Raw genomic sequence first — 12,086 nt, 5'->3', positions numbered from 1 at the left:
TGTCTGATAGGGAACAATGTCAGAACTAGTTAGATAAACTGAACACAGAGAAGGCAATGAAAACTTTTTGTTTGATGGGAAGAATGAAATTCATCTTTAGAAGGCTGTTTATGGTAGGTGGCCATACCTAGCTGACTTTCCTTTATCTCCAAAGAAGATCAGGCCAGGGTAATGTTTTGCTGGGAGACTACTAGACAACTGTTCATCTCCCCAGCCACCTCTAACAAAGTCCCAGTATATGTTCCTGAAATAAAGAATTGCACTTCCACTTTTTAATCCTGCCCCAGTTTTCTCTCCTCTTCTGCTATGTGCAAATAGCAAGCTTAAAGCATATCTGTGTTGGGTCAAAGTGAGCCAAGGGAGGTCTTCTCCTCCTCCCTGATACCAAAGGATATCTTAAATACCATGTTTCTTTTCAAGACAGTTGGTGCAGAAGATCTGAAGAACATCTTTGTATGCTGAAGGTGCCTATTTCAATCCTGAGCGTTTCCAAATATAGTTAGGAAAACTCCTGTCCTGGTCAGTTTAGGCAGCATTGAAATTTATGGAGTTCTGACTTCAGATAAATCAGTTTCTTACATTCCTAAAATAGGCTGCTTACAGAGGTGATGGTGCAGTGAGTGAGATGAAGGAAGGGCAGTTATTCTCTCTCTTTTGCTGTTGGGAATTTTAGTGGAAGAATATTACATTTACACAAACATTATACTTAGAGAAAATTAGTATAAGATGTTTTCTAGTTGATATATTACTCCAGTCTTGATTGCTAAAATTGATAGTTCATGTTCTAAACATTTCTGGAAATGTAAAGATCAGATTCTTTTTTCATATCTGGAGGCCCAGCAGTGTAGGAAATCAATTCATACTAGAATGAAAGAAATCTTAAAAGCTGAATTCCCCTTTTAACCTGTGATGTTTTTTATTAAACTTTACTAAACGATATATTCCCACAAAGTATACTGAATTAACTTTGTACATGAGAAATGCTGAAAGGATACTATATGCTTTTTAAAGAGAAGGTGACCAAATTGTGAGTGTATGTATGTCTCAATGTGTCGAATATATACGTTTGTCTAGAACTTGGTATCTTAAAAGTAAATTTGGGGCAGAATTTAATTCAAATAGGAGACCATTCCTAGAATACAATTCAGTACATGGATTTGTACTGCATGAAAATGTGGGTTTCTCTCGGCATGAAGTCTGTTTTACAGAACTTCTTAAAATGGAACAGACAAGTATGGACAGAATTTGTTGTGGTTCATAATTGCATTCTCTGACTCATATTGTGCTGACCCTGGATCTTGATATTTAGCTCTGCTTAAAGCTTGATAACGATTTTCAGGCTTTTAAAATAATATATCCATTTATTCACAATTCGTTAAAGATATACTAGAAAATTATCATTTCTATGATATTCGTAAATTCCTTGTTTATTCATTTGTTTCCTACCCTTTTATCCCCTTCTTTGGTTCCTCTTCTTTTCCTGTTTTTAAGTTTTCTCTAAAATGCCTATCAGGATTTTAGTTTTAAGAAATTGGGTTAAAACCACAATAAAAAAAGCACCAAAAGCAATAAAAATAAAAGTAGGGCATCTCCAAGACCAACCTCATCCAGACAATAAATCCTAAAGATGGGCTAACCTAGCACCCTGCCCCGATGTCTGAGAGAAAAACCTAGTTTTCAATGTCATATGAAAGGATGGCAGGGTTGGGGCCATCCTAATCTTGGGGGGAGGGCCTATTCCACAGAGAAGGCCTGTCTGTTGGGCCCCATCCAATGACACTGTTAATGAAACTGCCGGATCTTGTGGAATGGGCAGAAACAATTGGAGATAAGGCACTTCCGTGGTTAATGAGTACATCATCTGTTATTGGTTAACTCTCTCTGTTTGTCTTCCAGGGTTTCCTAGGTCAACCTGGTCTTCCAGGCATTAAGGGACAAAAAGGGGAACCATCTTTAGCCTCAGGCAAAGGACCTCGAGGAGATCCAGGGAATGTGGGACTCAGGGGTCCTTCAGGGCAACCTGGAATTCCTGGTAGGGATGGTGTGCCAGGTGTCTCAGGTCAACATGGTCCTCCGGTACGTTTGTCCATCTTGGAGCCCCTCACAGTAAAATGTATGCCTGTATCTCCCCAAATTGGCAACCAGAGACGCTGAGCTTCATCACTCCAAATTCCTAGCCAGCATAGTCTTCCTGGCTAGGGATTGTGAGACCAGACTGCCTTCCTTTGATTATGTGGGTCACCATGTACAACTCATCAAGTCCTTGACAAAAGAAGTTCTCAGGGTTTGCAAACTCTCTTCTCCCTATGTCAAAGGGCTGACCTTTAGATTAGATGTAGTGGTATTCCTAGGTGAAGATACGATGACGAACCCTCTCCACCCCCACTGCTATTGTATAAGAGCTTTTCATCCCCTATAACTGATTCTCCCCCACCCACTTACCTGGATGCTTCTTACAGCACCATACCAGGAAGCAAGTAGACTTGGGAAACATCATTTTCCCAAGGACAACTGCAGGAACAGGGGTCTGCCATATCTTTAGAGAACGAGGGCTTGGAGACTGCCTGGACTGGATAAAAGAGGTGGTTTCTTTTCCAGTTCAGACCAAACTCCAGACTAGAGGTGCAGGTTCATCTTCCTTAGAGATGGGCTTTATCAGTCCTCAAGACCTTTGCTTCCAAACCAAGAAGTATGAATCTTGATGACTTCGCTAATCATCTTTCTTGATATGGGGATTTTCTTCCTTTTGCCTAGTCTTGTTTTGGTGTCTGTATGCATTAGGGTGATGATGGATTCGGCTTCCCGGGGGACAGAGGTTTCCCTGGATCACCTGGCCCACAGGGGAAGCGTGGTGAAATTGGCCTACCTGGCATTGGTTTTCCGGGGCCAAGTGGACGTTATGGACCTACAGGTGACCCAGGGATCAGTGGCTATCCAGGACAACCTGGCCCTCCAGGGCTGCCAGGTAAGTTACATGGGGATTAAACTGATTTTGGATTGGTCACAACAGCCAGGATAGTGGACCATTTAAATTATTAGATTTGGACTGAGAGATCCAAGTTCAGGTCCCCACTAGAACCTGAGGCTCATTGGATGCCTTTGGGCCACTCATTCTCAGCCCAACCTATTTCACAGGGTTGTTGTGGGGATAAAATTAGAGGACACACCCCATCCCTAAGTAAGCCACCTCAAGCTCTCTGAGAAGAGGATCTACATGCAATTTCGATCCCCTTCTCAGAGAGCTTGAGGTGGCTTACAGACATAAAGAAAGATCTTAGAGGCTAGGTTTTCCTAGACAAACCACTTGGATTGCTATGATGATGAATGATGATGGTGGTGGTGATGATGATGATGATGATGACAACATAAATTCTTCCCTGTGGGATTCAGTCTAAATATTCTGCTTGGGATCCACCTTGCCTCAGCCCAGAAAACAAAGACCAATAACCAGGCTGATTCCTTGTTTTTCATGCAAGGTTTCCCCCAATAATGATAACAAAGGCAGCGCATCTTTTCTGCTATTGCGGGTTTAACTTTACTTTGCTCATCTACTCCATGCATATTGATTGGGTCCTTCATCAAGGGACGTGCTTCATCTTGCAGCGTGCAAAGATAGGCCCGCTAAATGCACAGAGGAACCCAGTTTTCCTTTCACCCCACCCATTGTAAGCAGTGTCTCTCAATGTGATACAGACTTGTCTTCTAATTGCTTTATAACCTCTAGCTCTTATGACAACTATCTAGGTGGATTAACCCCGCATATCGTACCTGTGAATCTCGGCGGCTCAGGATGCAAATCAACCCTCTTGTAGTCTTATGGGTTATTCTTTCTTTCTCTGCTCCCCTCTCCCCTCTGCTTTGTTTTAACTTGTGCTCCTTTGCTTAACTGGTATAGGTGATTGCTGCTGCGGTGAGAAGGTTGGTAATGGAGACTTAGACGCTCAGGGAGGTGAGAGCGAGGATCTGGGAGTTCAAAAGGAACGGGTGCACCCTCTTCCTTCCTGTTATGACACGAGGCGCGCTCTCACACATACACACCCGAAAGCATGTTGTTCCATAATGTGGAGAGGCAGATCCTTCTCGATGGACCAAGACATCTGTAGCGAGGGGCACCACTCACAGGGAGCTTGCTTACCAGTGCTTTTCCCCTCTTCCTGCCCATCCCAAAGTTGTGCACTGCAGTGCTAGCCATCTGCTTCCTTCTGACTGTGTGTTCCTATATCTTGCTTATTGCATGAAGCTGGTCAGTGGCTATAGAAGATTGGGGGCTTGGCCCCTGAACCATTGGTGCTGTGGCAGCCAAGAGGACACCCCACTGCCCCATTTCATGGGTTGAGATTTGTATCACTTAGCAAACCTTGGCAGAGGATTGAATTGACACCCACATTTGCATTCATTTGACTGGTGCTCATTTGGGGGGATGTATGAGTTGCTGTTTCACTGGAGCTTAATAATGCAAGGAGGGAGGGAAGGATAATTTGAGGAAGGGAGGGAAGGGCTTAGAAAGCCCCACTGCTACTTGCCTTTTGATTTTATATCAGTAAATAAAGTGTTTTGCAAATCTTGAGTCAGGGTGGGCAAACCTGGAGCCACAGTGCCTTCAAAGCCCTTTCCTTTCCCCACTCATGCCATGAAAATTTGGACAGTTCCATTCTCTGCCTGCAATAGCATTACAGTACAGATTAGTTTTGGGAATGTGAAAATGAAATAGTTCAGAGAAATTGAAACCAAATATATTTATAATTAGAAATCCAGGGGAATGATCTTGGGTCGTGGTACAGGGACATCCTTTAATCATGACTGATGCTCAATGGTCATCAGATCATTTGCTCCTTTGCATCAGGTCCTCCTTGCCTCAATCGTTCCTGGCTAATGTTAATGAGAGCTAATGGTACTTCCCCACTGCTAGTTTAATCATTCCCTGTCAGCCTAGCAACTACCCACAAATGTCCTCATAGCCACTATGAAAACTCAAGATGAGCCAACCAGAGGCTACCACTGCTCTGTTACAAGAATAGCACCACTGGATTTTATTTCTTGCAGTGGCCAACTAGATGCCTCTGGAATGCTCACAAGCAGGAGGTCGAGACGTACTCCCTCCACTGTTCTCCTGCAAGTGATATTTGAAGGCAAGGTGTCCCCTACCTAGATGTAACCTTGAGTCTTCAGGGCAGATAGCCCATGTTAAAGTTATCCTCAGTCCCCCTTGGAAGTCAATCTGCCTCCAACTAGTGCTTTCAAAATCAGTGCTATCCTACAAGGGAAGGTTGAACCCTCCAGCAACCTAGCCACCACATTCTGGACCTGTTTTAACTTTCAGGTCATCTCCAAAACCTGCTCTATGTAGAACATACTGCAGTCACCAACTGCGATAAACTATCAATCATGTTTTTTTTTAGCAGCATTAAATTTTTGCTAGCTGCAAAACTGCCTCAAAACCAGGCGTGAAGATGCTAGGGCACTATAGCAGGTTAGCAACTATGGGGGCAAAAGAAAAGCAAAAATTTGAGAAATGGAGATTGATGGCTTTCTCCCCAGGGAGAAACAGGCTACACTGCAGATGACTGCAAAGAAAAACAGGTCTGTTTCTTGCAAGTGGCATGGAATCACAGCAGTGATTCATCACCGGCACCAAAATTCCATATGGAATTGTCCCTAAGTGACAACAGGATTTGAGAAGAGACCACTTTATTTTCTGGTAGATCTTGAGATGTTGGCATTGCCACCCATTTCTAGGGGACATGGAAAAAGTTCTTATCAGTTTTGTTTAACCAAAAAGGAACAAACATTCCTTTTAACACATTTCCTGTCTCTAGGAACAACTTTGCCCTGCATAATCCCCGGAATTGTTGGTCCACCTGGACTCCCTGGACCTTCAGGATTTCCAGGTAGGTAGCATTGGACATTGACCCTAGCTAGATTGACCATACTAGCTGGAATGCTTCCATGCAGAAAGTATCTAGGGGAGTCATAGCATCATTACAGTTTTTTCTAGGAGGCTAGGAAGGACACATGTATGTTTCTTCCCAAACTGATTTTCTCCTCTAACTTCAGGTCCCAGGGGTAGCAAAGGATTCCCTGGTTTTCCAGGGCAGCCAGGTTTATATGGCTTAAAAGGAGAACTGGGTACACCTGGATTGGCTGGACTCCCAGGAATGCCAGGTAAGAACCAGAAAAGAGGGAAAATTCCAGAAGACATTTCCATAATATGGCCAAAACCCCTATATGGATGTATCCATGAAGTCACCAGGAATCAACTTAACTGAAATAAGTTTTTTAATCTAACTATTCCACCAACAGATTCCAGCATTTGCCATTCCCACCAGTGAGTATAGGGAATGGAGCACAGAAATAGATGAGCAAAACCCCATATACTTTCCCTTAATGGATATCCCTTATGATTGACAATTGGAAACTCAACAAGACATGGAGCCTGGGGTGCTTCTGTTCAGTGTTTCAATCAGCAGCTTTGCCTTTTTGGGTGGTGTCCATTCCATCTTCCTGTCCCTTACAGTTGGCTTGCCCTAGATTGTAATGGGATGTCGGAATGACCTTGGGAGACAGGAAAAAGAACTGCAGAGTAAGCAGTGGTCAGATAAGAGGCAGCTTAGCCTGCAGAAGGAATGTGGGTAGCAAACATCTCAGAAGGGAACCTCCCTGGTTTTTTGGAATGTAAAGGCAAGGGGGGAGAGAGATATTTTCAGTCCTGCACGATTCTGTTAATGTAATCTTAGAATAAAGATAGAGTGAGTACTTCTGGGCTTGCTTCTTGTCTGGACTACCTTGCAAGGCTGACATAGATGGCCACTGAATATGCTCAGTCTCCACTGAGTTGCTTTTACAGGACTTCTAAAGGTTTTTTTTAATGCACCGGCAAACCATGGTGTCTCCACGAGCCTGTGGACATTTATTTTGTGTTACAGACATGATGGTGGTTTGCTAGCACAACTGCAACACCATTCTCTGCACATCAAGTATGAATGGAACAACGTTTGCTCTCATTGTGAAACTCAACTGGATTTATTGCAGTTCAGATTTTGCTGGAAATCATAACCACCCTGGATCCATTTGGACCCGGCTCATAATTCCACGTGCAGCTTATGGAACACGGAGACTGTTGCTGTAAATGTTACTTTAAAAATAAACCATGCCTTCCTTTTCTTGAAAGGTTTTCCTGGTCCTCGTGGAGATCCAGGCCCAAAAGGGCTACAAGGGGTTGACGGGGCAGATGGGTTGCCTGGCACTGAAGGCTGTCCTGGTTTGCCTGGCCCAAAGGGATCACCAGGTGACGTGTTTGGAGCTGAACGAGGATCCCAAGGGGAACCTGGGCTACCTGGCTTACCAGGAGATAAAGGTTTTCCTGGAGATTTTGGCCTTCCTGGATCAGAAGGTGAGTTCTAAGACATCTCTTATTTGTTTAAGGACACAGAAACATTACTGAAATTAAACAGGTCTGCTTGTGGTTTGTTTTTGGATGGGAAACTCTCCCATGTATATTAGCTTGAGGTCAAAGAGGGAAGATAGAAACATGGACATGGGCTAAATGGTTCAAGAAATCTATTGGAGAGAATATTGAGATCTAGCTTTTTGATGTCTCTAAGGAGACATTGGTGGCTTGTTTTTGTGGAACAATCCATAGTGGTCTCATTCATTATTATAGAATCATCCATCTGGTTTACAAGCCACAGTGGCTGGGTTCACATACCCCACAAAAGATAAAAACCACAAATGGAAAATCATCTCTTGCAGGTAGAATGTTGGGGTAGAAGTTGTCATTTTTTGCAATTCCTGGAATATGTTTTTCTCTCCCCTAAAACAAATATTTCAACAAAACATAAGCAAGCAAAATCAGCCAACTATTGTCATGCCTATGCTAACTTGTTTGACTTTAATTGAATGATTAAATAAAGCATCTTATACTTTCCAGAAAAAAGCAAGCACTGCCTCATTTCACTTCAAAGCTAATGTATACAATTTTCCATACATTTATTTAAGTATTTAGATTTATAGCCAGAAGGTTGCAGATGTCTTCTGGGGACAAGCTAATTCAATGGAAATGAGAACTGACATCTGTTTTCAAAAGAAAACCAGCAATTCCTCGCCCTTATAGTTAATGAGATAAGACTAAAATGAAATTACTTTCTGTCTTTACATCAGTGTAGACATCTTGGAGGTGCCCTCTTAAACTTGAGATGGAGTCTACTAATCAGGAGCTGTGCTGAGATCAAGTCATACCCGTCATTGCCATGAATCTACTTATGGTTTGAAATAGCTGCATATTTAACACAGGGGTGCACAGCTTTTTCCAAGGGGAGAGCCATTTTTGGCCCTTGAGTGTCAAATCAGGTCCACATTCACCCTGATGGGGCTGGACAAAACCTGCATTGACTTTAGATTCATTTACATTTAAATATAATTAAATTAAATATCATAAATAGGATTTCTCTCCAGCTGTGTACGTAATAAGTGCCTCCTTGCATCGCTTTCAAAATTACATAGATCTTTGCTTTTTGAGGATTCCAGAGGTTGGAAACTTCAAAAAGCCTAGGGCCTCAGGTTTGGCATGTCAGCATGAGTCCCATGAGTTTTGTTGAGCACCCATGTACGGGGAAAAAATGGGAGTCAGATCTTTTTTGGTTTTCAGGTTTGGATGGAAGGTCTGGTCTGCCAGGTAGAAAAGGAGGACGTGGGGAACCAGGTCTTCCAGGCTTTGATGGACTGCAAGGACCGCCAGGACCCGGAGGTCCATTTGGCATCAAAGGAAAACCAGGTCCGATGGGAACAGTCGGCTTTCCAGGATCACCAGGTACGGATTGTTTCATCCTGGATGAAGGTGCATGGCCTTCAGACATCCCCTCCATAGAACCTTCCTGCAGCTTGGCCAGTTGAGAGATACCCTTGAGAGATACCAAGGTGTTCGGGCTTCTAAACTTATTCAGGAGATTCCAGAGACCTGGAGATGAGAGGTGCTGCCAGCCAAAATACACTGAAGCAGGGATAGGCCATTGGATGTGGCTTCACTGAAAAGAATAATAGATGGGAAGCTGGCACAGTGCAAAGGATTACATTAATGTCCAAGAATGTCTCTGGATGCCATAAAAGCCTTATGTCAAGGTCCCAACAAAAGAGCACAACCAGGAACCAAGATTCACATGGAGTCTCGTTAATCAGGTCTAATGTCAAGAAATAAGGGGTTAAGGGTAGAAAATCTTGGAAATTGAATGCACAAAACTGTCCTCATTTATAAGTGAATTTCTTAAGGCAGGTCTCTGGATGGTTTGAACTTCTTTTCCCCAGAATGTCAAATGAATGGGCTAACTGCTCTCTTCCTAGATAAGCTTGACGCTGGAACATCCATTTGCTCTTCATTAGCAATGTTTTAAAATAGCCTTTTCTCAACCTTAGCGAGTTCTCTTACAGCTGCAAGATAAAATTAAGGGAGACTTTTCTTTACCCCTCCTTTTTGAAGATGAGCTGGGTATAAATGCAATAAGAAATGAGTGACCAAATAACTAAGTAAGCAAGTTTTTTGTTTTTTTTAAATAAGCCATCAAGCAGCTACCACCCAGTTTTTCATAAATGGCCCTTTTTCCTTTCCAACCAGGAAAAAAAGAAAAATGGAAATTGAGATGATAGAAGTTTAGCAGGAGAATGAGGTGCAATCTTAGTTTGGCTTCTGAAAATGGGTCTTTTGGGACTGGCTACCCACACCTGGGCAGTTTTTTGGTCTAGAAGCAAGCTGTTTCCATAGTCACCATTTTGTGAGAGCACACATAGTTGTCCAGATTCTACCTATGCCACCTGGCCAACCAAACCCTGGTTTAAAGCCTCTGCTAGTTTGCAGTTGTTTCTAATATTGGCTGTGGAATCTACAGTTGTCCAATCTGCATCAGATAGATATATTATTGTATCGACATCTTAACTGAAGATAACAGAACTGTCTAAAATGAGTCTTTTCATTTTATGATCATATCATTCATGACTAACTTTCATGATCCATATTCATGCATTAATTTCAGGAATGACTAAACAATGGAAGATTTGTGTCCCCATCCATCTATTCTCATTCATAGTTTCTAAGTGCACTGCCATCCTGTGATCTGTCTGAGCAACGAGAGAGCCCAGTTTTCTTAATTTCTCAACAGCCTCTTGGATGGATTGCAGTTACAAAACATTTTTAAATCTGTGGACATTTTGAAACCAGCTTTAGAAGAAATGGTTTTTGCTCAAAGCCAATAGGTTGTGACAGCCACAAGTTTCCATAGATGAAACAGCATGGAGTTTAATCAATGGCTCCACAATAAACCAATCTATTATCGAACAAGGATGAAAACAGTACAAGTACAGTGTTTAGCTGTATCACAAGCATAATTCAAAGCCATTCTTGTTCTGGAACAGATGTTATCTTGGAAATGCCTACATCAGTGTTTCTCAACCTCATCAACTTTAAGATGTGTGGACTTCAATGTCCAGAATTCCCCAGCCGGCCTGTGGCCTGGGGAATTCTGGGAGTTTGAGTCCACACATTTTAAAGTTGATAAGGTTGAGAAACACTGGCCTTCACGAACAAACATGTCTTCAGTGGTAATTTCAAAAACATATGGTAGATTGGAAAGTTCTGTAATTGGAGAGGCCCCTTCTCTTCGCCACCTCATTGTGAACCCAACAAAGAGTGGAGCACTCTTAAGTCAGGCCTCCTCAGTGGTTGGCCAGTTTTGAAGAAGATAGTCTTTTGGCTCTGGGCCATCTAGGGCCATTTGCTCCAGGCATGGTGCCACCCTGAGATGAGAACATCAGCCTTCTGTGTTCTCAGCAAAGAGTGTGGAGCTTGTCAGGATTTGAAGTCTACGCATTCAGGTTGGGAAGGCTGGTTTAGGGCTCTCTAGAGTAATGTCAGCATCTTGAATTGAGTTCAGTATATAGGAAGCCAAAGCACCACAAGGCTGGAGTTATGTGGTCTCATTAGGGGGAGATGGGCGGGGATAAATTTAATAAATAAATAAATATAAATAAATTTAGCCACTAAACTGACACTTGCTGCGTTTTGCACCAACTGCAGCTCCTGGGCCCTCTTCAATTTGCCTTTCTAACTTGGGGTTGATGGGCAGTGGCCCCCAGTAATCTCAGCAAAGATATGTCCTGGAAGTCCAACAGGACCAGTCTGCTCTACCTAAGAACATTTTTTTTTGAGCAGTCAAGCCTTTTTTTATAAACCAGCGAGATACTTACATAAGTGTCTCCAAACTCCAAAGGGCACTAACTCCAGCACGCTGCAGTGTTCTTCCTGCAGCAGTTTTGGGGGGCCGATACAAAAAAAATTCCCTATGGGCTGAGATTGTGCCCCTGTGGACAAGGGGCTGTTGAAACTACAGCTCACGTCCTGCTGTACTGTACCCTCTATAAGGACTCATGGACCCATTTTATAATTCCCTGTTTGGTAAAATACCTGGGAAATTCTGATCTTTTTTATGTACAGTTCTTGCTATCTGATCAGTATGATTCAGTTTCTTTGAACGTAGCTAAATTTTGTTACACTGTCTATAAAATTAGGCAGACTTTGATTGCCCACTGATGATCCCACCCTAAACTGTAATATATTATCATGTTTTGTTTTATTTCATTTTTAATGCATTTTATTTGTAGTTCTGGTCTGTGACCATAATAAAATATTGATTGATATGTCCTCCCATTGCCATCCTGATCCTTTTAGTGAAGGTGCTAGCAGCTGGTTTTCTTCTGTTTGCAGTGTACAATATATACACTGCCACTGATTTGAGATATTTCCACTTGACCATGCATGGACCCTTTACCTAGAGGAGAATCCATCCCTGATTACACCCTGAATAACTGAGCTGCCAATTAAGGTGGAGGGAGGTGGTCTTCTCTGGCCTTAATGCTACAGCAGAAATAGTACCTTCATATGCAAATATGAAGTTCTGGGATGGAAAGGAAAGAAGACAAAATCTGGGGGAATAAAAAACGTTCAAGGAAATCCTAGAGAAAAATAGTCTTTCCCTCACTCAAATATTTCCATCACCCCCACTCCAATTTTCACATTTCTACCTGCCTTCCCCCGGGTACCCCAT

The 12,086-nt window shown here is 42.6% G+C and overlaps 1 protein-coding gene across 3 annotated transcripts in view; it reads left to right on the top strand.

Moving 5' to 3' along the window:
- The window catches only part of COL4A6 (collagen type IV alpha 6 chain), a 165,146-nt gene that overhangs the window by 127,700 nt on the left and 25,360 nt on the right, over positions 1 to 12,086 (top strand). For 2 of the 3 annotated variants that reach the window (XM_088129182.1, XM_025166593.2), the window contains 7 exons: positions 1,897 to 2,076; positions 2,782 to 2,965; positions 3,896 to 3,949; positions 5,817 to 5,888; positions 6,055 to 6,162; positions 7,169 to 7,390; positions 8,645 to 8,806. In XM_088129182.1, coding sequence (XP_087985308.1) covers positions 1,897 to 2,076; positions 2,782 to 2,965; positions 3,896 to 3,949; positions 5,817 to 5,888; positions 6,055 to 6,162; positions 7,169 to 7,390; positions 8,645 to 8,806 — 982 coding nt within the window. The remainder of the gene's footprint in view (positions 1 to 1,896; positions 2,077 to 2,781; positions 2,966 to 3,895; positions 3,950 to 5,816; positions 5,889 to 6,054; positions 6,163 to 7,168; positions 7,391 to 8,644; positions 8,807 to 12,086) is intronic. The other variant, XM_088129180.1, reaches the window with a different exon arrangement.

The sequence above is a fragment of the Python bivittatus genome, unplaced genomic scaffold (assembly GCF_059951505.1).
Source record: "Python bivittatus isolate LINGU-HERP-01145 unplaced genomic scaffold, Pbiv_v1 ctg000790_np1212, whole genome shotgun sequence".
Classification (NCBI taxonomy): domain Eukaryota; kingdom Metazoa; phylum Chordata; class Lepidosauria; order Squamata; family Pythonidae; genus Python; species Python bivittatus.
This window is presented reverse-complemented; position numbering and strand designations above follow the sequence as displayed.